This window comes from Cnephaeus nilssonii (assembly GCF_951640355.1).
Source record: "Cnephaeus nilssonii genome assembly, chromosome: X".
Taxonomy (NCBI): Eukaryota; Metazoa; Chordata; class Mammalia; order Chiroptera; family Vespertilionidae; genus Cnephaeus; species Cnephaeus nilssonii.
In genome coordinates this window covers 24,492,826-24,505,461 of record NC_137071.1, presented here as the reverse complement: position 1 = coordinate 24,505,461, position 12,636 = coordinate 24,492,826, and the positions used below count along the sequence as shown (strand labels likewise).

Genomic DNA, 12,636 nt, shown 5'->3' with positions numbered 1-12,636 from the left:
CCCAAGGTGCAGCACATGCCCCACAGCGGGGCCAATTTGATTTTAAGTGGAGGCAATTCGAGAATGAGTTAACAGTGAATTTTTTGCATTTCTTATGGTTCTAGGGGGCCTCATCTACAGCATATCCTACATAATAAAAGGCTAATATACAAATGACTGAATGGTGGAATGACCGGTCACTATGATGGGCACTGACCACCAGGGGGCAGACACTCAATGCAGGAGCTGCCCCCTGGTGGTCAGTGTGCTCCTACAGGGGGAGCGCCACTCAGCCAGAAGCCGGGCTCTCGGCTGGCGAGCACAGTGGCAGTGGTGGCAGCCTCTCCAGCCTCTGTGGCAATGCTAACGATGTCCAACTGACGGCCCACTAAGCCATCAGTCGGACATACTCCCAGGGCTCCCGGACTGCTAGAGGACACAGGCCAGGCTGAGGGACCCCCCCTCCAACCAAGGGCACTAATTTTGTGCACCAGGCCTCTAGTAATATATAAGCTTCAATCTTCTGGCTGCCTTCCAGTCTCACATCTCTATAGGACTACCATATGTATGCATGTAATTAAACTGTTTCTTTTTTTTCCTCCTGTTAATGTGTTTTATTACAGCCAAGAACCTAGAAAGGAAGAGAAAAAATTATTTTTCATCCACTACAAGAGGCTTGTTTCTTTCTGTTTATCTTGTATCTATGTGAAGACCTAACTTCATCAATCCCTAAGATGATATTTACAATTACGTTTTGTCAATATTTAGGCTTGGGGGGGTGGACACACAATACAGTGCACAGATGGTGTGTTGTAAATTGTGTACCTGAAACCTGTATAATTTTGTTGTGCCAATAAATTCAATAAAAAAGAAAATTTTAAAAAATAGTTTATGTCTGGTCAGTAGTATTATAGTGTTAACTTTCATAACTGATTGGATTATACTTTTACATTCTAGGCTTTCTATTTGCATATTCCTTCCAAGTTTACCCTGAGTAGGACAAAACAAAATTAGACGTAATGAGTTATTAGATTCTAAACTTAATCTCCAAAAATTATAGTTTCTCATTAATTGCACAAAATAAATATATTTCACTTGTACAAAAGTCCTCACCTGCTGTCACTAAATCTAAATGGGGAAGCTAATAACATTTATTATCATTTTATATACTTTTTTCCATGCTGAAACATATGCACATATTTTGGATTAATGACCCAATTTTATTAATCCTACTGCCACATTCTGAATGTTGAGGAATTTTATCAGAGCCAGCATATCCTCATAGGCATATGTTTGCTTATGGAAAGAACAATGAATTTGAATGGCTTGGCATTAATGCCAAAATCATTCTTCTATACCTGAATCCTCATACCACAAAGGATCATGTTACAATATTATGAAAGATTACATGCAATCAAATTCAATAACTTAGAAAAAATGGATAAGTTCCTAGAATTATATAATTTTCCTAGTCTAAATCATGAAGAATTGGAAAATCAAAATAGACATCAATAGTGAGGAAACTGAAACAAGTATCAAAAACCTCCCAAAAAACAATTGTCCAGGACTAGATGGCTTCACCAGTGAATTCTACCAAATATTTAAAGAAGATTTAAAACCTATCCTTTCAAACCCTTCCAAAAATTGAAGAAGAGGCAATACTTCCTAACACATTCTACAAGGCCAATATAACCCTGATACTAAAACCTCCCAAAGATAACACAAAGAAATAAAACTACAGACCAATATCTCTAATAAATACAGATGTAAAATCCTAAACAAAATAGTAGCAAATTGAATACAACAGAGCATCAAAAATATAATACATCACAATCAAGTGCAGTTCATTCTAGGGGCACAAGGATGGTTCAACATATGCAAATCAATCAATGTAATATACCACATTAACAAAAGAAAGGACAAAAATCATATGATTTTAGCAATAGCTGCAGAAAAGCATTTAATAAGATATAACATCCATTTATGATTAAAACACTCAATAAAATAGGAATAGAAGGAAAGTACCTCAACATAACAAAGGCCAACTCTGACAAACACTCAGCTAATTCCATATTTAATGGTAAAAAATTGAAAGTTTTTCCTCTAAGATCAGGATAAGATAAGGACATCCACTCTCACCACTCTTGTTCAGCATAGTGCTGGAAGTACTACCCAAAGCAATAAGACAAGAGAAAGAAATAAAAGGCATCCAAATAGGGAAGCAAGAAGTAAAATTATCACTTTTTTTGGATGACATGATTCTGTATATAGAAAACCATAAAGACTCCACCAAAAAATTATTAGAAACAATAAACAAATAGAGTAAAGTTGCAGGATACGAAAATCAATGTGCAAAAATCCATTCCTTTCCTGTAGATTAACAACAAAACTACAGAAAAAGAAATGAAAAAAAAACCAAGCAAACAATTCTTTTTGCAATTGCAACCAAAAAAATAAAATACCTAGGAATAAACATACTAAAGAATGTGACAGACACATATTCTTAAAATTACAAAGCATTATTAAAAGAGTTTGAGAAAGACACAACAAAATAGAAAAATATACCATGTTCATGGATTGGAAGAATCAACATAGTTAAAATGTCCATATTACCCAAATTAGTGGACAGTTTCAATGCAATCTCCATTAAAATCCAAGTCATTTTTTAAAGAGATAGAATAAGAAATCATCAGATTTGTATGGAATCACCAAAGACACCAAATAGCCAAGGCAATACCAAGAAAAAATAATAACAAAGCTGGAGGTATCACACTACCTGACTTTAAATTATACTACAGAGCTAAGATAATCTAACAGTATAGTATTGCCAGAGAAACTGACACACAGATCAATCGAACAGAACAGAGAACCCAGCTATAATACTACATGTAGAGAGAATTTTCAACAAAGAAGCCAAAAACACACAATGGAGTAAAGATCGTCTCTTCAATAAATGGTGCTGGGAAAATTGGAAAGCTCCATGCAATAGAATGAAACTGGATTACAGATTTTCACATGTAAAAAAACTAATTCAAAATGGATCAAAGACCTAAATATAAAGCCTAAACTAATAAGCTACAAAGAAGAAAATATAGGTACCAAACTCATGGACCTTGGCTAGAGAACATTTTATGAACTTGACCCCAATGGCAAAGGAAGTAAAGGCAAAAATAAATGAATAGGACTGCATCAAAGTAAAAAGCTTCTGCATAGCAAAAGAAACTGACAACAAAACAAAAGACAGCCAACCAGATAGGAGATGATATTTGCCAACAGTAGCTCCGACAAAGGTTTTATTTCCAAAATATATAAAGAACTCATAAAATTCAATACCAAACAAACAACCCAATCAAAAAGTGGGCAGAGGACCTGAAAATACACCTCCCCCAAGAAGACATACGAACAGCTAATAGATATATGAAAAGATGTTGACCTTCACTGGCAATTAGGAAAATGCAAATCAAAACTACAATGAGATACCACCTCAAACCTATTAAAGTGGCCATTATCAACAAGATAAGCAATAACAAGTGTTAGAGAGGTTGTAGAAAAAAGGAAAACCTCATTCACTACTGGTGGGAATGTAGACTGATACAACCACTATGGAAAACAGTCTGGGGATTCCTCAGAAAATTAAGAATATGGCCCAGCAATTCATCTCCTGGGTATATACATGAAAAACTCAAAATCATGTATTCACAAAGATATATGCACCCTTGTGTTCATTACACCATTATTCATGGTGGCCAAGACAAGGAAACAACCAAAGTGTCCTATAATAGAGGACTGGATAAAGATGTGGTACATATACACAATGGACTACTACTCAGCCATAAGAAAGGATGAAATAGTGCCATTTGCAACAACATAAATGGACCTTGAGAACATTATGATAAGTGAAGTCAGTCAGAAAAAGCTAAGAACTATATGATTTCACTCATATGTGGGACATAAAACTGAAACTCGTGATCACAAACAGCAGTGTGGTGGTTGTCCAAGGGAAGGGGGTTGGGGAAGAATGAGGTCTTAATATATGGTGACAGGAAAAGATTTGACTTTGGGTAGTGAACATATGGTGCAGTATACAGATCTTGTAACATAGAAACCCACACCAGAAACCTATATGATCATTTTGAACAAAGTCACTTCAATAAATTTAAAGAAAACCCAAAAGAAATGGGTTATAGTAGCTTTATATTATGTAATATCCTACTTTATATTTTATTTTTTATTAATATATTTTTATTGATTTTAGAGAGGAAGGGAGAGGGAGAGAGAAACACAGAAACATCAGTGATGAGAGAGAATCATTGATCAGCTGCCTCCTGCATGCCCCCTACTGGGGATCAAGCCTACAACCCAGGTATGTGCCCTTGACTGGAATTGAACCCGAGACCCTTCAGTCCATAGGCCAATGCTCTATCCACTGAACCAAACCAACTAGGACTCCTACTTTATATTTTCAACCTAGGGTATACAGTGTTTATATTCTGCTTCTGTTTTAGTCGTATATTATGGAATTATAAATAAAAAAGTTTTTTTTCAATGAAAATTAACCACATCATAAAAATTATTGTTTGTTATAAACAAATGATATATCAGGGGATATTAGATAATTAATATTAGATAATATTAATCTGCTCAGGCTGCCCTAGTAAGTTAAACAAGAGAAATGTATTTGCTCACAGTTCTGGAGCCAAAGAACAAAACATCCAAGAACAAAATTTGGTTTCTAGTGAAATCTTTCCTCCAGGTTTGCAGATAGCCACTTTCTGCTGTGTCCTTACATAACCTTTTCTCTGTGCTCCCACAAAAAAAGGGGGAAGAGAGATCTCTGGGGCCTCTTCTTCTTTTTATAAATGTGCCAGTCTTATTAGCTTAGCGATCAACCTTTATGGCACCATTAAAGTAATTACATCCCGAATGGTCCTATTTCCAAATAGAGTCACACCAAAGGTTAGGACTTCAACATTTGAACTCTGGGAAAACAAAATCCAGTCCATAACAGGCACAAAGGTCAAGAAACATTATGCATATTATTTCACATTTAGCAATAAAAATGTATTGGAAAATATAACAGCATGTACAAATTTTTATAATACAATACATATGTCACTGTGTCTCCCTAAAATGTCATATGTTGAAACAACCCTCAGTACTTCAGAATATGACTATTCAGAGTTAAGGCCTTTCAGATGGTGATTAAGGTAAAATAAGGCCATTAGTGTGGTCCCTAATCCAATCTGACTAGTGCTTATAAGATGAAATTTGAATACAGAGGGAGACACCAAATGTATGTACACACAGAGGCAAGGCCATGTGAGGACAAGAGAGAAGGTGGCTATCTGCAAGCCAAGCAGAGAGACCTCAAAATAAACCAATCTACCTGCATCTTGATCTTGTATTTCCAACCTCCAACTGTGAAAAAAATAAATCTGCATTGTTTAGACCAGCCAGTCTGAGGTATTTTGTTATGGTAGCCCTAGAAAAGTAATATAGGTATGATGGGATAAATGTCTTAATAATTAAAGTCATTTTTAAGAGATCATAGTTTAGTATTATAAATAAAGTTCAATGTATAACATTCATAGTACCCACCCTAATTTTCTCCAACTTGATTCTCATGGGTTATATAGTCCCTCCTGGAATGCAAATGCTTTACTTTTTCTTCCTTTACCCTCTAGTTTTATATTTCACAATTTTTTTGTCTTTCTTATTTGACTGTCTGAGACTCAATTTCAAAGCTTTATTCCTTTTAGTAAAGGAGCTCAAAAAGCAAAGCTCTGTGAAAGAAAATGTTAATAAATATTGAATGACCACTGAACCCATTCAGTGCTGTCAATGACCCTGGGTGTTAAGAGATGCCAAAAGAATGAGATGTGGCTCCTGCCCTCATATGCTCACATGCTCACAAACTAGTGGGGTATACAGAATCATGAATGAGTCAGTGGTGTGCTATTTTCCTTAAATGATAGAATATTTCTCATTATCCCACCCAGATTGGGTATAGAGTAATAGAAAATGCAGACTTGAATCTTCACATACCTTAGTCTCTTCTCACCTGAACAGTCTCTTTATGATAATTCCGTTCTTTGCGATAAACAATGAAAATTTCAGACCTCCTCTACCCACTGCCAGATAGTATCTGGGAAGAGGTAGATTTATTGCCAAGTAAACAAAGCTTTAACTTCAGGTTTCCTCACTTTCATGGGTCACTTCTAAAGCCATGTATCTAATTTTTGTATTTTTAATTTGATATTATTTTATAAAGGAGTAACCTCCAAATTCTAGAAGGCGTCTCAGAACATGGATCATGGATTTGGGCTTACATGGAACAGGTAGAGAGACTCTTTCTTGTATCTGTACATAAAGGTCTCTGACTACTTTTCTGGATGCTCAGTCTCTTTGGCAATGTCCCCTCTCTAAGTGAAGCCCAGTTGCCATGTGGGTATCTGCTGCTGAGGCCTGAGTTGGGGAACCTGTATCTCCCTTCTTAGCTCCTTCAAGGACCAAGAGGTCCCTTCTAACTGACTTAGCCACTCTCCAGTCGTCATACATATGTCATTCATATTGTGGCTTCAGAGCCAGCCATCCTTCTTCCTCTTTATTTGCCAACCCAGCAATCCCTATAATAGGCTGCCAAGGTCTTCCCTCAGTCACCTTCAATGACTTACATACTTCTAGATCTCTTCCAAATGACAAAAAACTCAAGCTAGTTTTGGCTATTACCATGATAGTGAGAATCTAAGAAAGAAAAACTATTTTGTTTAGTACCATTTCTAATTTTTAAGACCATAGTATTGCTAGGAACTGAAAAAGTCTGATCTAGAAATTTAAAAAACTGAACACCAAATCTTTCATTTGCATTTCTGCTATAATTGTCCTCTTCTTATCTCCATCCCCATTCCTGCTAAGGTAAATAAATATCTCTGGCCAACTATGGGTTAGATTCTATACACAAATATGCCAAATATAAAAACATAGTAATATATCTGAAAATATATTAACCCCAATGCATAAAAAATTGCAAGTAAAATATTATTTTAGTGATATAGGAGCATGGAAGAGGGAGTAATAACACTACCTACGAATGTGGGGAGTTCCAGTGAACATTGGTACTGCAAATGTAGGCAAAAGAAGTGCTAGATACTCACCAACACTCCCCTTATAGTTTTAATGAGCACTGATTTTTCTATTTCTTGGACACTTGCCATTTAATATTTGCAGAGAAACACAGACATTATGATGACAAATATTTTTCCTATGTTTTCTATTAACAATTTATGGAAAATTTCACTTGTTCATTAACTTAATATTAAAAGATTTTAACTATGCAGACTAAAAGTTCACAGTGCCCGTAACTTGAGATATTATACTAAGAGTAATCAGAAGAATAAATTATTGGTTACACCCGTTTTTTGTTCAATGGCTTTTATAGTTGACTTAAATGAGAATTCTCAAAATGAGGTCATGGACCACAAGTACCAGTATCACTTGAATCTTGTTATAAATGCAAATTAGCATTATAACTCTGTTGATAAGGGCCAGCAACATATTTACCATGCCATTCCAATGATTTGGATGCACCCTAAGTTTGAAAATTATTGCATTAGAGTATAAATTCAGTAAGTCATGAAATGATTATTTGCTATCATTTTTCCAAGGTATATATTACAGGTTCTGTATATTGTGGAAACTTAGTCAATATTTTCTAAAAAAAAACAAATAATATCAAAATCTATCTAGCTATCTACCTACCCATCTACTTACTTATCTATCTATCTAAGCCATAATCACATTTTTGTTTATTTGCTAATCTTCACCTGAGGATATTTTTTCCATTGATTTTTAGAGAGAGTGGAAGGGAGGAGAAGAGGAGGAGAGGGAGGGAGGGATGAAGGGAGTAATGAAGAAAGAGGGAGGGAGAGGGGAGGGAGAGAGACAGAAAGTAAGAGAGAGAGAGAGAGAGAGAGAGAGAGAGAGAGAGAGAGAGAGAGACATCTATGTGAGAGAGACACAGCGATCAGTTGCCTCCAGCACTAGTGCCAACCATCTCGGATCAAACCTCAGGTATGTGCCCTTGACCGAGAATCAAACCCACGACCCTTCGGTAGGAGGACCAATGCTCTAACCACTGAGAAAAACATGTCAGGGCATAATTACATTTTTAAATTAGCACATATCTGCTCTTACCTGAGAAAGTCAAGAAGTGAAGAATGTTGCAAATGAAGTTGAATGAGCTTTTCAGTGTAATCCACAGGTAAAGACTGACTAGGATTAACCCCATTAGGCATTTTTCCACTCAAGTGGCGTATCACATCATAAATGGTTTTAGTGTATCTTAAAAAGTTATTCGCTTTGGCATGTTTTCGATCTAATGAGATTGATCCAAAGGCTTGCATCTTACTCACATCCCTATGGGAAAACAATTTTAAAAATGTATTTAAATATCAAAACGTTATGTTATGGAAAAAATGTGCCCAATGACTATATAAAATTCTATTCCAAATCAAATAAAAAAGAAATGACAAAACTCATTTATTCAGATACCATTGTTAGTAAAAATTGGATTTTTAATAACCCCAAAGCTTTCCAGGATCTTTTTAAAACATATATCATTATCTAATGTTGCAATTGTCTAGTCTAAAAGATTAGATTGTGATTAGAAAATATATGTGCCTTGGCTAAACAGTATAGGGATTCAATCCTGGACCCATCACCTACTAGCCATGTAATTCACCGAACTCAATTTTGTATGCTATAAATTAAAGATAATAAAGCCTATAGTGGTTTCTGAGATATATTTCAAATATTCATCACACATGTCTACACAAAGACCAATTTACATACATTTTCTCAATATTTTTATTTTAATACGTAGAGAAGCACATCTTGCACACTGGCTCACGAGTTAGAAATTCTCATTTTTAAGATAAAGTCCAGAGATCTATTGTTCCCATGTATTTCTCTGTTCTTTAAATAGGACAATGCAATCTCTATTTCCTGACACCTCCTGCACCAATATGTGATATATGCTAATTTTCAAGTGGATTAAAAAATTCCAACCAGTTTTGCTGACTACAGTTTATCAAATATCTAATACTATACTATTTGTTTGATAGTAATCAGTCGCAAATGTATCATTATCTTAGACTGACAAATATAATGTGCCCAAGGCGCCATTTTGAAAGGCAGTTCACCAGTTTACTACGTTGTAGACTTATATCACATACTAGAGGACTGGTGCATGAATTCGTGCACCAGTTGGGTCCCTCGGCCTGGCCTGCGGGATTGGGCCAAAATCGGCTCTCCAACATCCCCCAAGGGGACCCAGATTGCAAGAGGATGCAGGCCAGGTTGAGGGACTCAACCGGTGCATGACCGGGGCCGGGGAGGTACCGTGGGAGGGCTCCAGGGTGTGTCCAGCCCATCTCACTCAGTCCCGATTGGCCCTACCACAGCAGCAAGCTAACCTACCAGTTGGAGCATCTTCCCCCTGGTGGTCAAGTGCATGTCATAACTACTGGTCGACCGTCGACTGTCTGCCCCCTGGTGGTGAGTGCATGTCATAGTGAGCGATTAAGCAGTCTTAGCATATCATTAGTATATTACTCTTTGATTGGTTGAATGGACGACTGGACGACTGGATGACTGGACACTTAGCATATTAGGCTTTTATTATATAGGATTACAGGACAAACAACATTGATTTAGGTTAGGGTTTGACTACCATTACTCAGACCCTGGCTCTGCCACTTACTCTGTGACTTTATGGAAGTTATCAGACCTTTATTTCCTCAGCTTCATTATAAATAATGTATGTAAAAGCCAGTATATCCTGAAGTTACCAATAAAGAAAACAAATATTTCATGGAGAAAATTAACACCAGCATAGGCCTTACAATATTTCTACCAAAAATTATGAAAATATAAATGGTCTAAACAGAATTAAAATACAACCATACAACAATTAAATAAGAAAGAGACAAAGCAACAAGATGAATCCAAATGGAAAGATACAGTAAACAATATAAACAGATACAACATAAACAGTAAACAATAAACAGGCCCAGATATTATATTTGTAAGAAACAGATTTTAAACCAACTGTATGTATCATGTTTAAGATTGAGAATTTTATCACTGAACTATAAATTATATAAAAATTGACCAAACAGAAAATTTAGAAATGAACAAATCCCATAAGTAAAATTAAGAGAGCAATGAATGAGCTTAACAGCAGACTAAATCAAACGAAAAGAGAATTAATGCACTGGATATAGGCCATAGGAAAGTATCCATACTGCAATATAGAGGGACAAAAAGATGAGAAATACAAAAGAGTTAATAAAGAAGGAGAGGAACCCAAAAGAATGGGATGGTCACATAATTTGAAAGGATATTGCTGAAAATTTTACAAAATTGACAATTAAAGGTTGCCTTGTTGGAAGGTAGAAGGGGCAAAGGAGGGAGGGGGATTTGGCGATGCTAGCAAGTTTCTAGTGTTTGGTCTAAGTGATGGCTACACATGTATTCACGTATTTATAATTCTGCCTGTATGTTACATGGAAATAAAATTATCAAAATTCAAACAAACTTTAAACTCTGGAGTTTATAGATGTATGCTTGGGTGGCAAAACAAAATAAAACAAAAGGCAAGGAAATGATTAGCATAAAAGTTAGGTCAATAGTTACATATCAGGTGTAGAAATTTGGTAGTGTTATGATGGCCACAAGAGGAATCATGGGTGATGGTAAAGTCATACCTGCACAGGGGTTTGCTCTAGGTGCATATTAAGGGGTTGCACTTGGTCTTGAACCTTTTTCAATGTGTGTTTTATTTCATGATTTAAAAAGTCATGATGGAACACCTTGGGTTTTCAAAGTTCCTCTAGCATATGAATACTGAAATTAACTAATTAAAAGTAATGTCCAATGGTTTGTTAGAAGAAAAGACAACATGTATGTCCATTGGGAGCACAAATTATGATGTAAAAATTTGTCTTTTTAACTATCTACTACATACTTTGTATGAATTTAAAACTTGATAAATTTTAAGCATGTTCCTTCTCACCTTTTTAAAGTATTAAGCTATTAAATGAGTTTAAGTTCTTTTTTTAAATTTTGAGAGTCTCCATACTTTGGAGATTGAAAATATGTTCAAGGAAAAAGCTCAGTGTACTTATGTCCAGGTGAAGGAACTGTCCACTACTTACCACAATCAACAGCAAGTAGTAAAATGGTTAAGAAAGGAAATTATTTTGAAAATAAGGATTATCAAATGTTTCATTATTCTTACAGTAGTGTGGAGAAGTGAAAATAACTCAATGAACTCAACTCTAATCAGTTATTATAACCACTTTCATTTTAACACTTTGTTTCAAACAAAAGTTTTTGTTTGTTACTTTCTCAGACATGGTTGGCAGTATGACTAGGCAGCCTACCCAGAAATGGTGGCAATACTTTATGTTTATATTATTAAATTTATCAATGATCTTTCCAACAGCTTAAAGTTGAAAAGAGAAGTGCATGTATATATCTGTTTAAGTGTCAAAATTTCTTATATCAAGATGGGGGTAATTCCTGCTAGGAAGGAGAAGTATTATCAATAACATTTGGGTAAGTGCTTAGAAATGATGGGTTTTAAATTTACCTTCCACTGCTAAATGGAAGAGTTGGTGCATATGATTAATGAAATCAGAAATGTGTAGCACTATTAACATAATTCCAATTTAATTTAATAAGAATAACTAACATTTACTGAATATTTACTAGGTCCTAAGTTCTGTTCTAATACAATTTAAAGGCATTACCTCTTTAAAAACATCACAGCAACACTATAAAGTAGGTATTATCTCCTTTTCACAAATGAAGAAATGGAGGCATAGAGAAAATATTTTCCTTATTTTTATATGCTCTCATTATATATGGTAGAACATTCCACTGAGTAACTTAATTTATGGTAAGATTCTATATAATTATACAAAATGAGAGCTTCTGGGATGAAATGTTCAAATCATGGCTCTGCTGTTTATCAACTGAGTGACCTTGGGAAAATTACTTATTCTCTCTATGCCTCAGATTCTCATCAGTGTAATGGAGATAACAATATTACCTACATCATAGGGTAAAGAGTAAATGAATTATTACTCACAAAGCACATATAATAATTTCTGGACTTTTATTTCATAGTAAAAGTCCAAAATATATTAATCATTACTGTTAATAAAATATCATCATGACTGGGGGGGACAAAATGGCAGCATAATAGACTGACGTGTCTCGAGCCTTGCCCCAGAGCAGATAGAAAGAACAGCTGAGGGTCGCATGGGGAGTGTTTGTTGGTGAGTTGAGGGACAGCTATACTCCAGGAGACTGTGGGGGACTGCTGGATGGGGCTCCCTTGACTAGGCAGCCCCCACTGCTGCTGGGTTCCCTCCTGGAGCGACCAGATCAGACGCGGAGAACGCGCCATCTTGAAGGGGAAAGTGGAGGTTATCAGACGCCTGAAAAGTCCAGGGAATCTACAACTATGGCACCCCCCAAACAGCTGCAAACCCAAGAACATTGGTCCCTGAGTGGCGTAAGCACATGTATTCAGAGGAACTCTACACTCCACCACGGAAAGGTCAGATTTCACCTGGGATAAGGTGAGGT

General features: G+C 35.8%; 1 protein-coding gene across 1 annotated transcript in view; it reads right to left on the bottom strand.

Annotated features, from left to right (window-relative positions):
• The window catches only part of CFAP47 (cilia and flagella associated protein 47), a gene marked incomplete at both ends in the record, with an annotated part of 486,291 nt that overhangs the window by 287,708 nt on the left and 185,947 nt on the right, over positions 1-12,636 (bottom strand). Inside the window, one exon of the mRNA XM_079765682.1 lies at positions 8,173-8,394. Within this exon, the coding sequence (XP_079621808.1) occupies positions 8,173-8,394 (222 nt within the window). The remainder of the gene's footprint in view (positions 1-8,172; positions 8,395-12,636) is intronic.